The 15,153-nt window shown below is 44.7% G+C and overlaps 1 protein-coding gene across 2 annotated transcripts; it reads right to left on the reverse strand.

Annotated features, from left to right (window-relative positions):
* LOC108633231 (protein FAM26F-like) lies at positions 950-3,523 on the reverse strand. Of its 2 annotated transcripts, none has more exons than XM_018053036.1 (2): positions 3,249-3,523; positions 950-1,481 (listed from the first exon to the last, which is right to left on the reverse strand). In XM_018053036.1, the coding sequence occupies exons 1-2, from the start codon at positions 3,312-3,314 to the stop codon at positions 1,059-1,061; spliced, it is 489 nt and encodes a 162-aa protein (XP_017908525.1). In that variant the 5' UTR covers positions 3,315-3,523; the 3' UTR covers positions 950-1,058. The 2 variants fall into 2 exon arrangements, with proteins under 2 accessions (XP_017908525.1, XP_017908523.1); XM_018053034.1 differs by having other exon boundaries at positions 2,787-3,523.

Consider the following 15,153-nt stretch of genomic DNA (forward strand, 5'->3'; position numbering starts at 1 on the left):
CCTTAAAGAAAGGTATGATGTTCAATTGTTACTTTGCTGTTTTTGCTACTAAATTGTTTTATTTGAAAGCAGCATTATAGCATATGGGCTAGGGATATAAATATTCTGATTTAGTTCCAGGGTCTCTTGATGAAAGTAAAAGAGGAGAGTGAAAAAGTTGGCTTAAAGCTCAACATTCAGAAAACGAAGATCATGGCCTCCAGTCCCATCACTTCATGGCAAATAGATGGGGAAACAGTGGAAACAGTGGCTAACTTTATTTTGGGGGGCTCCAAAATCACTGCAGATGATGATTGCAGCCATGAAATTAAAAGACGTTTACTCTTCGGAGGGAAAGTTATGACCAACCTAGACAGCATATTCAAAAGCAGAGACATTACTTTGTCAACAAAGGTCCATCTAGTCAAGGCTATGGTTTTTCCAGTGGTCAGGTATGGATGTGAGCTGGACTATAAAGAAAGCTGAGCACCAAAGAGTTGATGCTTTTGAACTGTTGTGTTGGAGAAGACTCTTAAGAGTCCCTTGGACTGCAAGAAGATCCAACCAGTCCATTCTAAAGGAGATCAGTCCTGGGTGTTCATTGGAAGGACTGATGTTGAAGCTGAACCTCCAATACTTTGGCCAGCTGATGCAAAGAGCTGACTCATTTGAAAAGACCCTGATGCTGGGAAAGACTGAGGGCAAGAGGAGAAGGGGACGACAGAGGATGGGATGGTTGGATGGCATCACCAACTCAATAGACATGAGTTTAGGTAAACTCCAGGAGTTGGGGATGGACAGGGAGGCCTGGTGTGCTGTGGTTCATGGGGTCGCACAGAGTTGGACACGACTGAGAGACTGATCTGAACTGAACTGTCACACTAAGTGAACCATTTAACCTTGCTTACTTTTTAAATAAAATAATAAAAAGATAAAGTTTTAAATTTCTATTTTATTTAATATTCTATGTTTCCATAATTGGAAGACCAAACAGAGGAGTCATAAACAATACCCATATTTATTTTTTTAAAGGCATCAATAATTCAGAATCAATAATTCTTTTCCATTCATTAACAAGGTCATAAGTCTGTAGTGCTGTTCATATCAGATGAATCTACAAAGCCAAGAACAGGAACCGTTGCGCCTTCTTCAGAAGATGTGCTACTTTGACTCTCCTGTGTTTTGTTCACGTATTTGTGCAAAGTGCTGTAGTACTGCTCCTTTGGGTTGAAAGCATACAGTGATGAAATCTTCTGCCAGTCTTTAATGCTTGGGGTGTTGCGTTCCTGTGGATGTGAACGCTCAAAGAAACATTTGACATTTTCTTTTGCCAGTTGCGTTGCATGTTCTGTGGCTTGACTTTTAAAAATCTGCTGCTCCTGTTGCAAATAGATTTCCCAGAATTTCAGCTGCATGTAACTAACTGGAGACCGGCATCGATTGATTGACGTAAAAATCAGAGGGACGATGATAACAATTGCTATCAGGATCCAGCCTAACACCTTAGGTAAACACAACAAAACAGCGATTTAGTCACTTAATTTACATTTTTTTTTAAATTCAACAGGTAAAATTTGGACTACTCAGAGTTAAGATGATGAACAAGCAACAGTTAGGTCTTATTCCCTTAAGAGAAAGAAATGGCAGTAACCCCTCCTCCCACCTCAGTAGAACTGCTTGCTTGACAAGCCAGTCATTTTCAAAGTCATGTCAAGGATCCACGGAGGAGCTTACATGTGGAATCCCTGAAACTCAAAATGTGGAATTTCAGAAAATCCAGTGAAACAGGTATTCATTTCCAAGAACTTCTGAGCTTTACAAGCCCAGAAGCAGTGTGGGGTGATGGCTTTAAAGTCAGCGAGACCTGGACTCAGTGTACCCACTGTTGCGACAAAAGAGAATAACAATGGAGATAAAGGACCCAGCAAGGTGTCGGGTGTGGGGCACAGAGCAGATGCCTGACACAACAGAGTGCCCCAGTGCCTTCCTCCTTTCATTAGTAATACTCAGTTTTTTATAAAAACCTATAATGGGCTTCCCAGGGGGCTCAGATGGTAAAGTGTCTGCCCACAATGCGGGAGACACGTGTTCAATCCCTGGGTTGGGAAGATTTTCCTTGGAGAAGGAAATGGCTACCCACTCCAGTTCTCTTGCCTGGAAAATTCCAGGGACAGAGGAGCCTGGTAGGCTACAGTCCATTAGGTCCCAAAGAATCGGACACGACTGAGCTACTTCACTTCCACTTTCATAAGGGAAGAGACTGAAGACACACACATATGTAAGACTGAAACTAATACAATATTGTAAGTCAACTATACTCCAATTAAGGGGAAAAAAAAAGAGAAATAGCACCGAGACGAAAGAAACAGAGGGGAAGACAGGGAAGGAGGGAGGGAAGGGGTAGGGAGAGAGAGAGAAAGAAAAAGAAAAAAGAAAGATGATGTGCTCTGGTCAGTCATTTCAGTAGTGTCTGACTCTTTGCCCCCTATGGACTGTAACCCGCCAGGTTCCTCTGTCCATGGGACTCTCCAGGTAGGAAGACGAGAGAGGGTTGCCATTTCCTTCTCCAGGGATGGAACCCTCATCTCTTGGGTCTCCTGCATGGGCACTTCACCACCAGCGCCACCTGGGAAGCCCTGGGAAGATAGATGATAGGTTTGCCTGTCGGCTCATTTGAAGCCAACAGCCATTCTAGTTAGCTTGCCTTCGGGGCCAGGAGCAAGGGCACGCATTTCTCCCTCCCCGTCCGCCCCGCAGAAGCCAGTCCCTCTCCGACCCCCAGACCGCATCCTGCGCGGGCGCCCGACCTGCGACTGCGCCGTGAGCTCCCTCTGCAGCTCCTTCTGCAGCTGCTTCACGTCGGGCGCCTGGGCCTGCTGGCAGGGCACCAGCGGCAGCTGGGCGGCGCAGCGCGGGTCGCGGCCCACGCACAGGTACCGCGCCAGGACCTCGCTCCCGCTGGCAGCGCACTCGTAGAAGGCGCCCCCGAGCAGCGCCACGGCCACCCAGGTGAGCGGCGCCACCGCGGCCGTGGCGCTGATCTGCGCGCACACCAGGGCCCCGCGCAGCCCCGCGCCGCAGCCCCGCGCGCAGCAGCCGGTCAGCAGGCGCCAGGTGCGCGCGCTCAGCACGTAGCCCAGGAGGAAGAGCGCCAGCGCCGGCACCAGCAGGAAGACCAGGCCATAGGGCAGGTTCCAGGCGGCGCTGCACGGGCACTGGAAGACCGTGGTGGAGAAGATGCGCTCCCCGCCCGCCGTCAGCAGGCTCACCAGGCAGTAGCCCAGAGCGTTGCGGTGTTTGAGGTGCAAGTTCAACACCTCCCGAAACTTCTCCATGGGTCTCCTACCCCAGGGCGCCGTGGACAAGGCTCGGCTGCTTCTGCCTCTTCGGCTCCCAGCTCCTCAAATGATTTGGGGCATCTGGGGGTTTCCTGAGCCCCGATAAGTAGCACCTTCCAAAAAAGGCAAGTGGGTTTCTCAGGGTGTCCTGAGCTTTCAATTTCTTATTTCAACGCAACTAATTGTGGCAAATCCAAGCACACAGGCCGCCGACTTCCCCAGTGCCCACCCCTTTCCAGAAGCAGGCGCGTTGGTGACCTTTATCCCTCAATTGAGGAACTCTGAGTGAGGGAAGATAGGGCCTGTTCCACCGTAGCTTTAGTTTCCTCCAAACTGACAAGGAACCAGGGACTTTCCTTTCCCTTAATGATCCCTTAATGATCGGGGTCCCCGGATGGAAAGAATAATTTTTACTTGAGTAAACTGGGAAAAACACCAGCTCTTCCTCTATTGCAGCCAACCTGTCTACTAAGCCATCTCCCAATCAGACCCAGCAATTACCAGCAACAACAAGCAAACCTCCATGATTTACAGGAAACATTATTCAAGGGTAAATGTCCAGTTTCTCTTACATAAACTGAATTGCAACAATGCCCTGCTCAAATTCCAGTATATCCATGATATTCTGCCTCCTTCCTGTCCCCCTTCTGAACAGAACTGCCACTTTTCTCTCCTCTACCTGATCTCCTACAGGACTTTACCCTGAATATACTGTTGACTTCTGCCTCTTTTTCTCCCCACTCAGGTATGTCCTCACACTGGCAGTACATAGAAGTGTATCAAATCCTTACTCAAGGGCCACCAAATTGATCAGCAGAGGAGCGGGGTACTGGCTGTTCAGAAAACACTAGTTGAACCAAAAACACTTCAAACGGCAACTACCTCTATCTAACGTGTCCTACCTCCACTTGCAGTTTTCTCGGAGCAGCATTCCTCTGACAAGCTAAAACCACTTCCGTGAAACTGAGCATTACTCTACGTGGCTCTAGAGTGAGGTGAGGTGTATTCGAAAGAACATGGGTTTTGAAGTCAGGTGCACTTTGTGTGTGTGCGTGGTATTTAATACGTTATCTTCTCTAAGATTCACCATGCTCATTTGTAAAAACAGAATATAGTGCTGACAGTGTGAGATTTTGAGAAAGTGAGTAGCATCCATAAAGTGCTTTGATACGCAGGGTGTGCCTATTAATGGATGTCCAGTGTGAGAGATTACCTTTCTCATTGCAGCTTAAGGAAGAGACAACAAATAGCTGTGTAGTACTTAAGAATCCAAATGAATGCTCCATTTTAGACCAAGGATTGTATTCAGTGACTACCTTCAGAAAATCGCTGTGCCCTCGGTTGTCCATTTCACCTCAAGGAGGGTGCATGGATATAGAGTCTGGGTGGGCAGGTCAGAGTGAACTGGTTGCTGCTCAAGCCCATCCACTAGGCTTGCCTTATTTTTTCTGGGAAGAATAAGTAGCCTAGAGAGCCGAGTGAATTGTTGCAGAGAAGGCAGGAAACACCCTATTCTTAGTCCAACTTGCCTTTTTAGCTATCTCCCACCACCAGTGCCTGGCACAAAACCACCATTCCCCAGCATTGTGATGAAAAACTTCTCTCTGTGTGAGTGTTAAGAAGCTGTCCCCAGATCAAGGTCCTTTGTGTGATGCCCGGCAGATGGGGCCTCTTCTCTGAGGTTCGACCAGGTACTGCCAGGTTCTGTGTAAACTTGCATCTAAGTTGCGTGTTTGCAGCAAATCACTTCTGCTATGACAGTCATCTCTGTAATCCCGCATCTGCAGAAAAGCTTCCTTCCCTTATCCTTTGGGTTACTCAACACTCCTCTTACTGGTGGAGTCTTCACCGCCAGCACACTCCTCTGAGATGTTGTCTCCCCTTCCATGATTTTTCACATACTGTCATGAACAAATACCACTCTGTCAACACTTTTGTGTAGATGGCTTTATCCATATCCCTCTTAATAGTAACCAAACTAAAACATACCCTCCCATTCTCTTAAATGAGATATATTTATTCCCCCACATTTCTCAAAATAAGAGGGAGGGCTGGCATTCTCCCATTACTGCATCGAAACCTGGGTTTTTCCACCATGTCTAATATTTTTATTAGAAGTCTTATTCTCCATCAAGACTCAAGCTATTTAGCATGACCTCTTCCATCACCTCAGTCCTGCTGTCTGTCTTCATTCCCTTCATTTACTAAGACTTCTGCATCTGGAGACAGCCTTCCTCTTTTTACCAGTTCCTGTCAAGGATTTGGTTTCAAATATTTTTAGTTACAGAAACTTTTGTCTTGGCAGTCCCCTATTTCAAGTTGAGTAATTCGATAACCATTGTATTAATTAGTTCATTTGCTGATGCAATCACTCATTTAAATATTTAATAAGCATCCAGTGTATGCTAGTACCTGTAAAAGTAGCAGGTATTTTTGTTCACAACAAGGAACAAGAAGAACAGATACCCTGCTTTCGCTGAGCTTGTGTTCTAGTGGAGCGGATATAGATAATTAGGGGGAACGTCCTCAAGTGATGCAGGTAGTTAAAATGGAATCATGTGCTGCAGAGTGTGCTAAGAAAGCCTCTATGGGGGGAGAACATTTAAGCAGAAATGGGAATGCCAAAGGCTCTGTGTGTAAAGAAGCTTAGTATTCTGTGGTTAGAAAGACAGTCAGAGTGATGAGGGCACGGAGGGTGAGAAGGAAGGCAGAGCTTCAGGTGGAAGGCCATTTAGGGGCTTTGTAGACCAGAGCATGCAGTTTCCAATCCCGCCCTGAAACGTACAGACTGACCTGCATCCTCACCTATTATCCTGTCAGCTTGTGTCTCCAGACACCACCTGCTGGGGTTCCACCACCACGCGCCCTCAATCACAGATCTCCCAGGTAAGATGATCATTCTGTACTTATTACAAGTTTCCATAACTATTGGCTCAGTTGGTAAAGAATGCCTGCCATGTAGGAGACCCGGGTTCGATTCCTGGGTCGGGAAGATCCGCTGGAGAAAGGATAGCCTACCACTCCAGTATTCTTGGGCTTCCCTTATGGCTCAGCTGGTAAAGAATCTGCCTACAGTGCGGGAGACCTGGGTTCGATCCCTGGGTTGGGAAGATCCCCTGGAGAGGGGAAAGGCTACCCACCCCAGTATTCTGGCCTAGATAATTCCACGGACTGTACAGTCCATGGGGTTGCAAACAGTCAGACACGACTGAGCAACTTGCACTTCCGTAACTGTGAGTCCAGCTACTGCCTGCCAGCCTGACTTTCCTCCCAGCCCCTGCATTTGAGTCTAGTACCCAGACATGCACCCCACCACCCCTGCAACAGTGGGCAGTTCTAGTTCTGGGTCTATTGAAGATTGTCCAGCCCTTCAAACCCAGCTCTATTCTGAGAGGACATTGCTTAGTTCAGCCCTTAGAGCACATAGAGTAAACAGTAATTCAAGAAGATGCAAGAATTTTCTCTAAGACTACCCTGAATAACATCTGAAAGACCTTTGTTGTGGTGGTGTGTGTGCTCAGTCATGTCCAACTCTTTGTGACCTTGTAGACTGTAGCCTGACAGGCTCCTCTGTCCATGGGATTTCCCAGGCAAGAATATTGGAGTGGGTTACCATTTCCTCCTCCAGGGGATCTTCCCAATCCAGGGATCAAACCCACATCTCCTGAGTCTCCTACATTGGCATGTGGCTTCTTTACCACTGAGCCACTTGGGAAGCCATGAAAGACCTTTATAATTTTGAAAATCTGTAATTTAGCACCAATTTATTTAACTTTTAAGAAAACGAGTGAGAGATTCTCATGTTAAACACAGTGAAAAGCCAGTGGCTATGAGTTTTGTTCTGTTTTGTTAACTGTAGTACTTTGTTTCTCAGCACTGTCATTACCAGTGTCAGACATGGGTTTCAGAGACCACAGAACATTGCTCAGAAAAGAAAGCAAGAGAAACTCTTGAAAGAAAAGGCATATTCACACTGTGCATGTGAAAGTTCTTTACAGTCATCCTCAAGTAAACTGGATCTCAAACATTATTCTCTGTAGCACTCATGAGAACTTAAGCTAATTGTATGGTCCTGCTTGGAATACAACTGCTAGATTCTAGCAAAGTGTCAGTCCTGGCCACAAGACCCGCAAGAGTAAGACCAAATTAAGGTCTGCAATGTGCAAGATACAACTTTAGATGCCAAAATGACAAGTAGGGGCTTCCCTGGTGGCTCAGTGGTAAAGAATCCGCCTGCCAATGCAGGAGACGTGGGTGTGATCCCTGTTCCAGGAAGATCCCACTTGCCAGGGAGCAACTAAACCCGTGCACCACAACTGTTGAGCCTGTACCCTAGAGCCTGGGAACCACAGCTACTGAAGCCTGCACACCCTAGAGCCTGTGCTCAGCAACAAGAGAAACCACTGCAGTGAGAACCACTACTAGAGAAAAGCCCACACACAGCAAAAAAGACCCAACACAGCCGAAAATACATACATAAATGAAATTACTTTTACAAACCAATATAACAAGTAAATTTAGAAAGTCTGACATTCTTAGACTATACATTTCTGCATGTGGAATATATTTTTTATGTTAAGAAATGTATTTGAAAATTTGGGATGTGTTACTATATGATTTTTGAGTGTCTGTTAAAGTTCTTCCTCTGGAAGTTATGAAGCAGAAAGAAGGAAAGACCAGACCTCTTCCTTAGTACAGGACTGTCATTTGTTAAGTAGCAATCCCATGACATTTCAAATACCTTTTAATGGATAGTTTCCCCTTTTTTTAACATGAATTTCCTAAACCTATCACAAAAGTTTAAGTATTCTGTGATCCCTCCAATTTTTTTTCTTATGGTAGCTGATTATTTTAATTCTGAGGACCTAGGTGTAGCCAGTCTTTGTTGTCACCATCATCATCATCTGATACCATAAAAAGCTATTCAAGTCCTGGTTTTCCTTCCAGGGTTCTTAAGACCTTCAACTATTAGGAATCCTGGTAAACATACATTCAACTGTTTTTCCTCATAGACTCAGATAGCTATTTTAGAGGTGATTTTAACCTGGGATACAGTTCACTGCCAATGGTCATTGATACTTTGCTTTACCACAAGCTCAGTTCCCCTAACTCAAATTTGGCTTGCTAGTTTAAGAAATATGACCAAAGATTTGGATTTTCAAAGATAATAATAATGAGTAACAAATGAGATTAAAGGATTAGGATAAAGAAAATGAAAGTAACTTAATAGGGGGAAATTTGTGCTTCTTCAAAGTATAAATGTCATATTGCAAAATCTCAAAAATCTCAATAAATTATTGAACAACTCATTGGAGAACTTAAACTGTTGTGAAAGATCTTCCCTAAAAGGATAAACCATGTGAAATATGCTGCATATTTAAAACATTCACAATCAAGGTGAGGTTCAGTTTTAGACTATTTATATAAATTATGGGCATCTATATAATAGAATACGGAGAAGATTCATATGCTTGAGACGGATCTGTATGTGCTTATATGCTTGAAAAGACAGAGTAGGCATGGTAATTGAAAAAGGCAAGCAAAAACACTGCTTGTCATGCAATCAATCCGTTTGTGTAAAAATACAGAAAAAAATGAAAGATATATATAGTATCGCATTTCTTAACATGCATATGTTATTTCAACAATTAAAAAATACTAATATAAAATGTCTTAATGAAATGAGAAGGTCTAAGGAACAAGTCTGGGAAGAGGCTTTTTCACTCTTTCTCTCTTTGCACACAAGGCTCATATTAAGGGCTGATCCCTGAACCTGGAATCCTAAATAACTCACCTCTTATTGCCCAAAGTAATAAATCCTAGTGAGAAACTGACTGTGATGCAAGACTACGGAAGATGAAGAACTGAGTATTTGAGAATTGAACAATGTCAGAAATCAGTAGGAGGATAAAAGGAAAAGACCTGGTGAAGATGGGATTGGGTGGCGTCTGTCCTGCCCTGGGGGATACAGAAGGGAAAGAGCCATCTGCCTCATTCAGACAAGGCTCCAGCTGTGCTCTGTAGAGTCTTCTTTGTGCCCACTGTTGGGACAGAGACAAGGCAGGCAGGAAAGGTGGGTGGGAGGCGGGTGGGTGGCTGAAACTCACTAACCTTCTTCCCCACCCCCACCCCCACCCCCCAAAAAACTGAAAGTCCAAACCAATCATGACATGGAACTCACAATCCAGAATCTCTGGGTAGTGTGTGACAATCTCTACATCAGGTCTTCATGTGACCCCTTTGGTCCTCAGACTGTGAACTAAATAGATTAACCTGTTTCCCATAGTCAATGCCTAGTGAAGGAACAAGGTCAGGACAACAGCAGGAAACGCGCCATTCTGAAAGGGCAAAATGGAAGTGAGCAGCAGCCACCAACTGACCTGTTTTTTTAATTCTTAATTACCTCTGGGCAAAAACTAGGTCTTCCCGGGTAGCTCAATTGGTGAAGAATCCACCTGGAATGCAGGAGACTCGGCTTCGATCCCTGGGTCAGGAAGATCCCCTGGAGAAGGAAGTGGCAATTCACCCCAGTGTTCTTGCCTGGAGAATCCCATGGACAAAGGAGCCTGGCAGGCTACAGTCCATGAGGAAGTGAGAGTCGGACACGACCTGGCGACTTGATGACTAAACCACCACCAAACACCATAAAGGTCCCTACCCTGGGAACTGCAAAATGCTATTTCATTCTCAAGACTTGACTCTCTGAGAGGCTGTCTGTTATCGTCTTCAGCTAAATACTTAGTGGGCATTTGCCCTTGATGGCTGAGTAGTTTTCTCAGTTCAAGTGCTGCTAGTACAATGTTGGAAGACCACAGGTCCAGTTGGGATTGTGTCCCTCTGGCTCAAATGTCTTTCAAATTTTCATAAGCTTCTTTTTTTTTAATTCAGTAAACTATATATATTTGTCAATACCTGTACTCATAGTTGTTTTCAAAACATGTTTTTCACATCTACTATATTTTTTTTGCTTTCTTGTTCCATTCTCTCTCTAGATATAGACAAAGGTACAGACTATAGATATAGAGACAAGCTGTCTCTTTCTTGCCATTATAGGTACCTTGAATAAACATGAGACTATGTTTTTTAGAGAAAAATTGTACTTTGATGTTTGTCCCGGCTCTTTATCCTGTTGAATATCTTGGTTTTATCTTTGCCTTGGAGTTGACTAATTTACTGAGAGGTGTTATCAATAGATGTGGAGACCGTTCAATTTGGCCTTTCCCCAGATCTGTTTTAATGGACTTTGTCTTTTGAGGTTTCCTCAATTTTTCTCTTAGTATATGGAGACTGTTACCAATCAGGTTTTCCACTTTTTCAAAGTTCAGTTTTGTGAAATATCTCTGTTCCTATTAATTTCTGCTTACAAATCAGCCAGGTTCTTTTTTTGAGGTGATAAAGCCTTACCAAAACATATCCAGTAGCAACCAACACACTAGAAGCACTGTTTTCCAGTCATTTCCCCCAGAGTCACATTTTGTAAGCTACATAATCTTCTTTCCAAGTTAATACAGGAGTCTTTTTATCAACAGCCATATAAGACACATCGCCATCTCTCTAGTCTTCATTATCAGCTTCCATTCTGTCTGTCCACCACTAGACTGCTATGTTATTGCCACGTATTTTAGGAAAGGAACTGAAACTTCTTTCAGTTCAGTTCAGTCGCTCAGTCGTGTCTGACTCTTTGCAACCCCATGAACCGCAGCACACCGGGCCTCCCTGTCCACCACCAACTCCCAGAGTTTATCCAGACTCATGTCCACTGAGTCAGTGATGCCATCCAACCATCTCATCCTGTCGTCCCCTTCTCCTCCTGCCCTCAATCTTTCCCAGCATCGGGGTCTTTTCAAATGAGTCAGCTCTTCGCATCAAGTGGCCAAAGTATTGGAGTTTCAGCTTCAACATCAGTCCTTCCAATGAACACCCAGGGCTGATCTCCTTTAGGATGGATCTCCTTGCAGTCCAAGGGACTCTCAAGAGTCTTCTCCAACACCACAGTTCAAAAGCATCAATTCCTTGGCACTTGGCTTTCTTTATAGTCCAACTCTCACATCCATACATGTCTACTGAAACTTCTTTAAAGAATCTAATTATAAAATACAGAAAAATAGTTCTTTCCCTTTAGATGCTGCCCCCAGCTAAGCTACAAAGAGAATCCCTCCCTTAAGTAATTCACTTATGTGTGAATATGAGAGGAAGGTGGAGAAATGGGACAAATAGTGAGGATGAGAAAAGATGATTTTTATTCTGGAAATGCCCTGTTCTGGTAGCAACATCTGATCAGAACCAGATACAAAGCTTTACCTAACTGCAAGGGAAAGAATATGTATTGTGTCTCCCAGGCCTTAGAGGCGAAGAGAACTGAACATGGGACATGTCTACCAGATCTTCCATGACTAGACTCTCAATTCCCTCACCCATCCCTTGACTATTTTTAGCCTCATATTCGTTTCCTTGTTACACATGACAGTTTTGTAACCTCCTATTTGTTATGTCTTTGGCTATGGACAGAGAGGCCTGGCGTGCTGCAATTCATGGGGTTGCAAAGAGTCAAACACGACTGAGCGACTGAACTGAACTGAACTGAACTGATGTCTTTCAAATCCCCAACTATATTATCCATTTCATGAGGGCAAGGACCATGCTTGATTTAATCCCTATCTCTTTACAATGGTCTTGGTGTAGTACCCAGAACATTATCAGTGTTCACTAAATATTTGTGGTACTAATGGGTGAATCAGTGAGTGAATGGATGAGAAGCAGACTTTGATGTCTCTGTTCTCACTGCAAAGTCAGCACCACGCCTGCTTTATTCAGTTCAGAACTTGATTCCTTCTGTGCATGTCATTCAGCTCAGAATAACATAAAGATCCATGAATTGCCACCCTTCTGACAGACAGTACATAGTCTATCCAGATAAGAGCAAGGCAACACCAGGAAGAAGACAAGGCCATACCGGGGCAGGTCCCGATGCAGCTGTAGGGCTGCCTGAACACCCACTCCCACCCTCTTTCCTCAGAGTCTCCAAACCACAGTGAGGGCTGGCAGGGCTGCAGGTCTTGGCGGAGCAGGGACTTTCCCATGACTTCCTGCTGCCCGCCTTCCTGCCCAGCTCAGTTTGTTTACTCAGCAGAGTGCTCTAGGATGTAGTGGTTAACTTTCCCATTATCTGCCCCATTTCTGCACCATTGTCTCATACCTATGGTCATGCTTATGTTCAGTAGCTGTCGTGTCTGACTCTTTGCAAGCCTGTGAACTGTAGCCTGCCAGTCTCCCCTGTCCATGGAATTCTCCAGGCAAGAATACTGGCGTGGGTTGCCATTTCCTCCTCCAGGGGAACTTCCTGACCCAGGGATCAAACCCGAGTCCTCTGCATCTCCTGCTTTGGTAAGCGGGTTCTTTACCACTGTGCCACCTGGGAGGCCCCTCCCATACACATGCATCAGTGAATTACTTAGAGGAGGGATTTTTCTTTGTAATTTAGCTGTAGACAGCAACCAAAGGCAAATAACATTTTTCCCCCCTATTCTATTGTTAGATTCCTTAAAGGAATCCTTTCTTAGAAGCAATGAACCAAACCTGAGTAGGTTTCCTTGACACCTGGACTCAGAGCTTGACTGTTTCTGACTCTGCTTTGGCACACTACCTTGACCTCTCCCAGCAGTGACAGGCACCTGCAGTACTTCCCTAATTAAGTTAAGTCTGACTATTATACTCTTCTGGCTCTCCTCCTAACTCAATGACTTCATCTGAGTCTCCTTCCCAGGCTCCTCCACCTCCCAACCAGGATATTAGTCCTCACTGAAGTTCACTCCTTTCTACACAAAGTGCCTGTGTAATCCCCTCTTGGTGCCACCACTAACTACATATCTCTCCTCTGTAAAATGAAAATAATAACATTACCTGCCTGAGTGGGTTATTGGGTAGATAAAGTGGGTCGTTACAACTAACATTCTTAGAACAGTGCCTAAAGTGAAAGTGAAGTCGCTCAGTCGTGTCCGACTCTTTGAGACCCCATGGACTGTAGCCTGCCAGGCTCCTCCGTCCAAGGGATTCGCTAGGCAAGAGTACTGGAGTGGGATGCCATTTCCTTCTCCAGGGGATCTTCCAAACCCAGGGATCACACCCAGGTCTCCCGCATTGCAGGCAGACACTTTACCCTCAGAGCCACCAGGGAAGCCCAGAACAGTGCCTGGCACCTAGCAAATGCTCAAAAAGTGTTGTCCACTATCCTTACTCTCCTTTCACTTGACCGTGACAATCCCAACTGTGTGTTACCATGTCCAAAATCTTCATCCCCTGCCCCTTCTTTTCCTAAGTTCTGGATAGGCATTTCTGATTGCCTAGTGGATATTTTCACTTAGAGGTCCAGCAGTTGACTCCAATCCAAAACAGAACTCACTTTTCCCTAAGACTTATTTCTCCTCCAGAGTTTTGAGGCTATCAGTCTTTCAAGCTAGAAAACTTAGGGTCAGCTGTGGGTGCCACTCCATCTCCTGTGCAGCTCCATTCTTCCTGAGGACCATTTCTCAAACTGGACCTCTTCATCATCCTTGAAAGTGGACAGGCCCTTATACCTCATCCCATTCTAGTTTCTGCCACACAATCCTGGTAGAGTTAACTTCCTGAAAAAGGAATCTGAATATAATCTGGAAACTGTTATGCACTTGTGAATAGAGTTAAAAAAAGAATCATAATACTACTGTTCATATTATGCAAAAACTGGTTAAAAAATCAAAGAACAAATATCAAACAACAGCAGACGAGATAAACTGTGAAATATTCAAACAAGAATACTGTATGGCAATGTAGAAGTTCAGTTCAGTTCAGTCGCTCAGTCGCGTCCGACTCTTTGCGACCCCATGAATCGCAGCACGCCAGGCCTCCCTGTCCATCACTATCTCCTGGAGTTCACTCGAGTCTGTGATGCCATCCAACCATCTCATCCTCGGTTGTCCCCTTCTCCTCCTGCCCCCAATCCCTCCCAGCATTAGAGTCTTTTCCAATGAGTCAACTCTTAGCATGAGGTGGCCAAAGTACTGGAGCTTCAGCTTTAGCATCAGTCCTTCCAAAGAACACCCAGGGATGATCTCCTTCAGAATGGACTGGTTGGATCTCCTTGCAGTCCAAGGGACTCTCAAGAGTCTTCTCCAACACCGCAGTTCAAAAGCATCAATTCTTCAGTGCTCAGCCTTCTTCACAGTCCAACTCTCACATCCATACATGACTACTGGAAAAACCCTAGCCTTGACTAGATGGACCTTAGTCAGCAAAGTAATGTCTCTGCTTTTGAATATGCTATCTAGTTTGGTCATAACTTTTCTTCCAAGGAGTAAGCGTCTTTTAATTTCATGGCTGCAATCACCATCTGCAGTGATTTTGGAGCCCAAAAAAATAAAGTCTGACACTGTTTCCACTGTTTGCCCATCTATTTCCCATGAAGTGATGGGACCAGATGCCATGATCTTCATTTTCTGAATGTTGAGCTTTAAGCCAACTTTTTCGCTCTCCTCTTTCACTTTCATCAAGAGGCTTTGTAGAAAGATACTCCTATAGCAACAATCAACAAGGATGAATCTTAAAAACATAATGTTGAGCAATAGAAATCAAACACAAAGAATATATTCAGTATAATTCCATTCATAAAAAGTTCAGAAACAGAAGCTTCACTTTCTGAAGATGTATATACAAGTGACTAAAGAGAAAAAGAGGTGATTAAGAATCACAAGGACAGCTTCCCTGCTGGCACAGTGGTAAAGAATCTGCCTGCCAGTGCAGAAGACAAGAGGTGGATCCCTGGTCCTGAAAGATCCCACATGCCTGGAAGCAACTAAGGCCT

This window comes from Capra hircus, chromosome 9, assembly GCF_001704415.2.
Source record: "Capra hircus breed San Clemente chromosome 9, ASM170441v1, whole genome shotgun sequence".
NCBI lineage: Eukaryota > Metazoa > Chordata > Mammalia > Artiodactyla > Bovidae > Capra > Capra hircus.

Coding starts and splice junctions, on each gene's coding strand:
- LOC108633231 (XM_018053034.1), bottom strand. CDS start 3,314: ATGGAGAAGTTTCGGGAGGTGTTGAACTTGCACCTCAAACACCGCAAC. Junction 1,482..2,786: donor AGCTCACGGCGCAGTCGCAG/GTCGGGCGCCCG, acceptor TGTTTACCTAAG/GTGTTAGGCTGGATCCTGAT.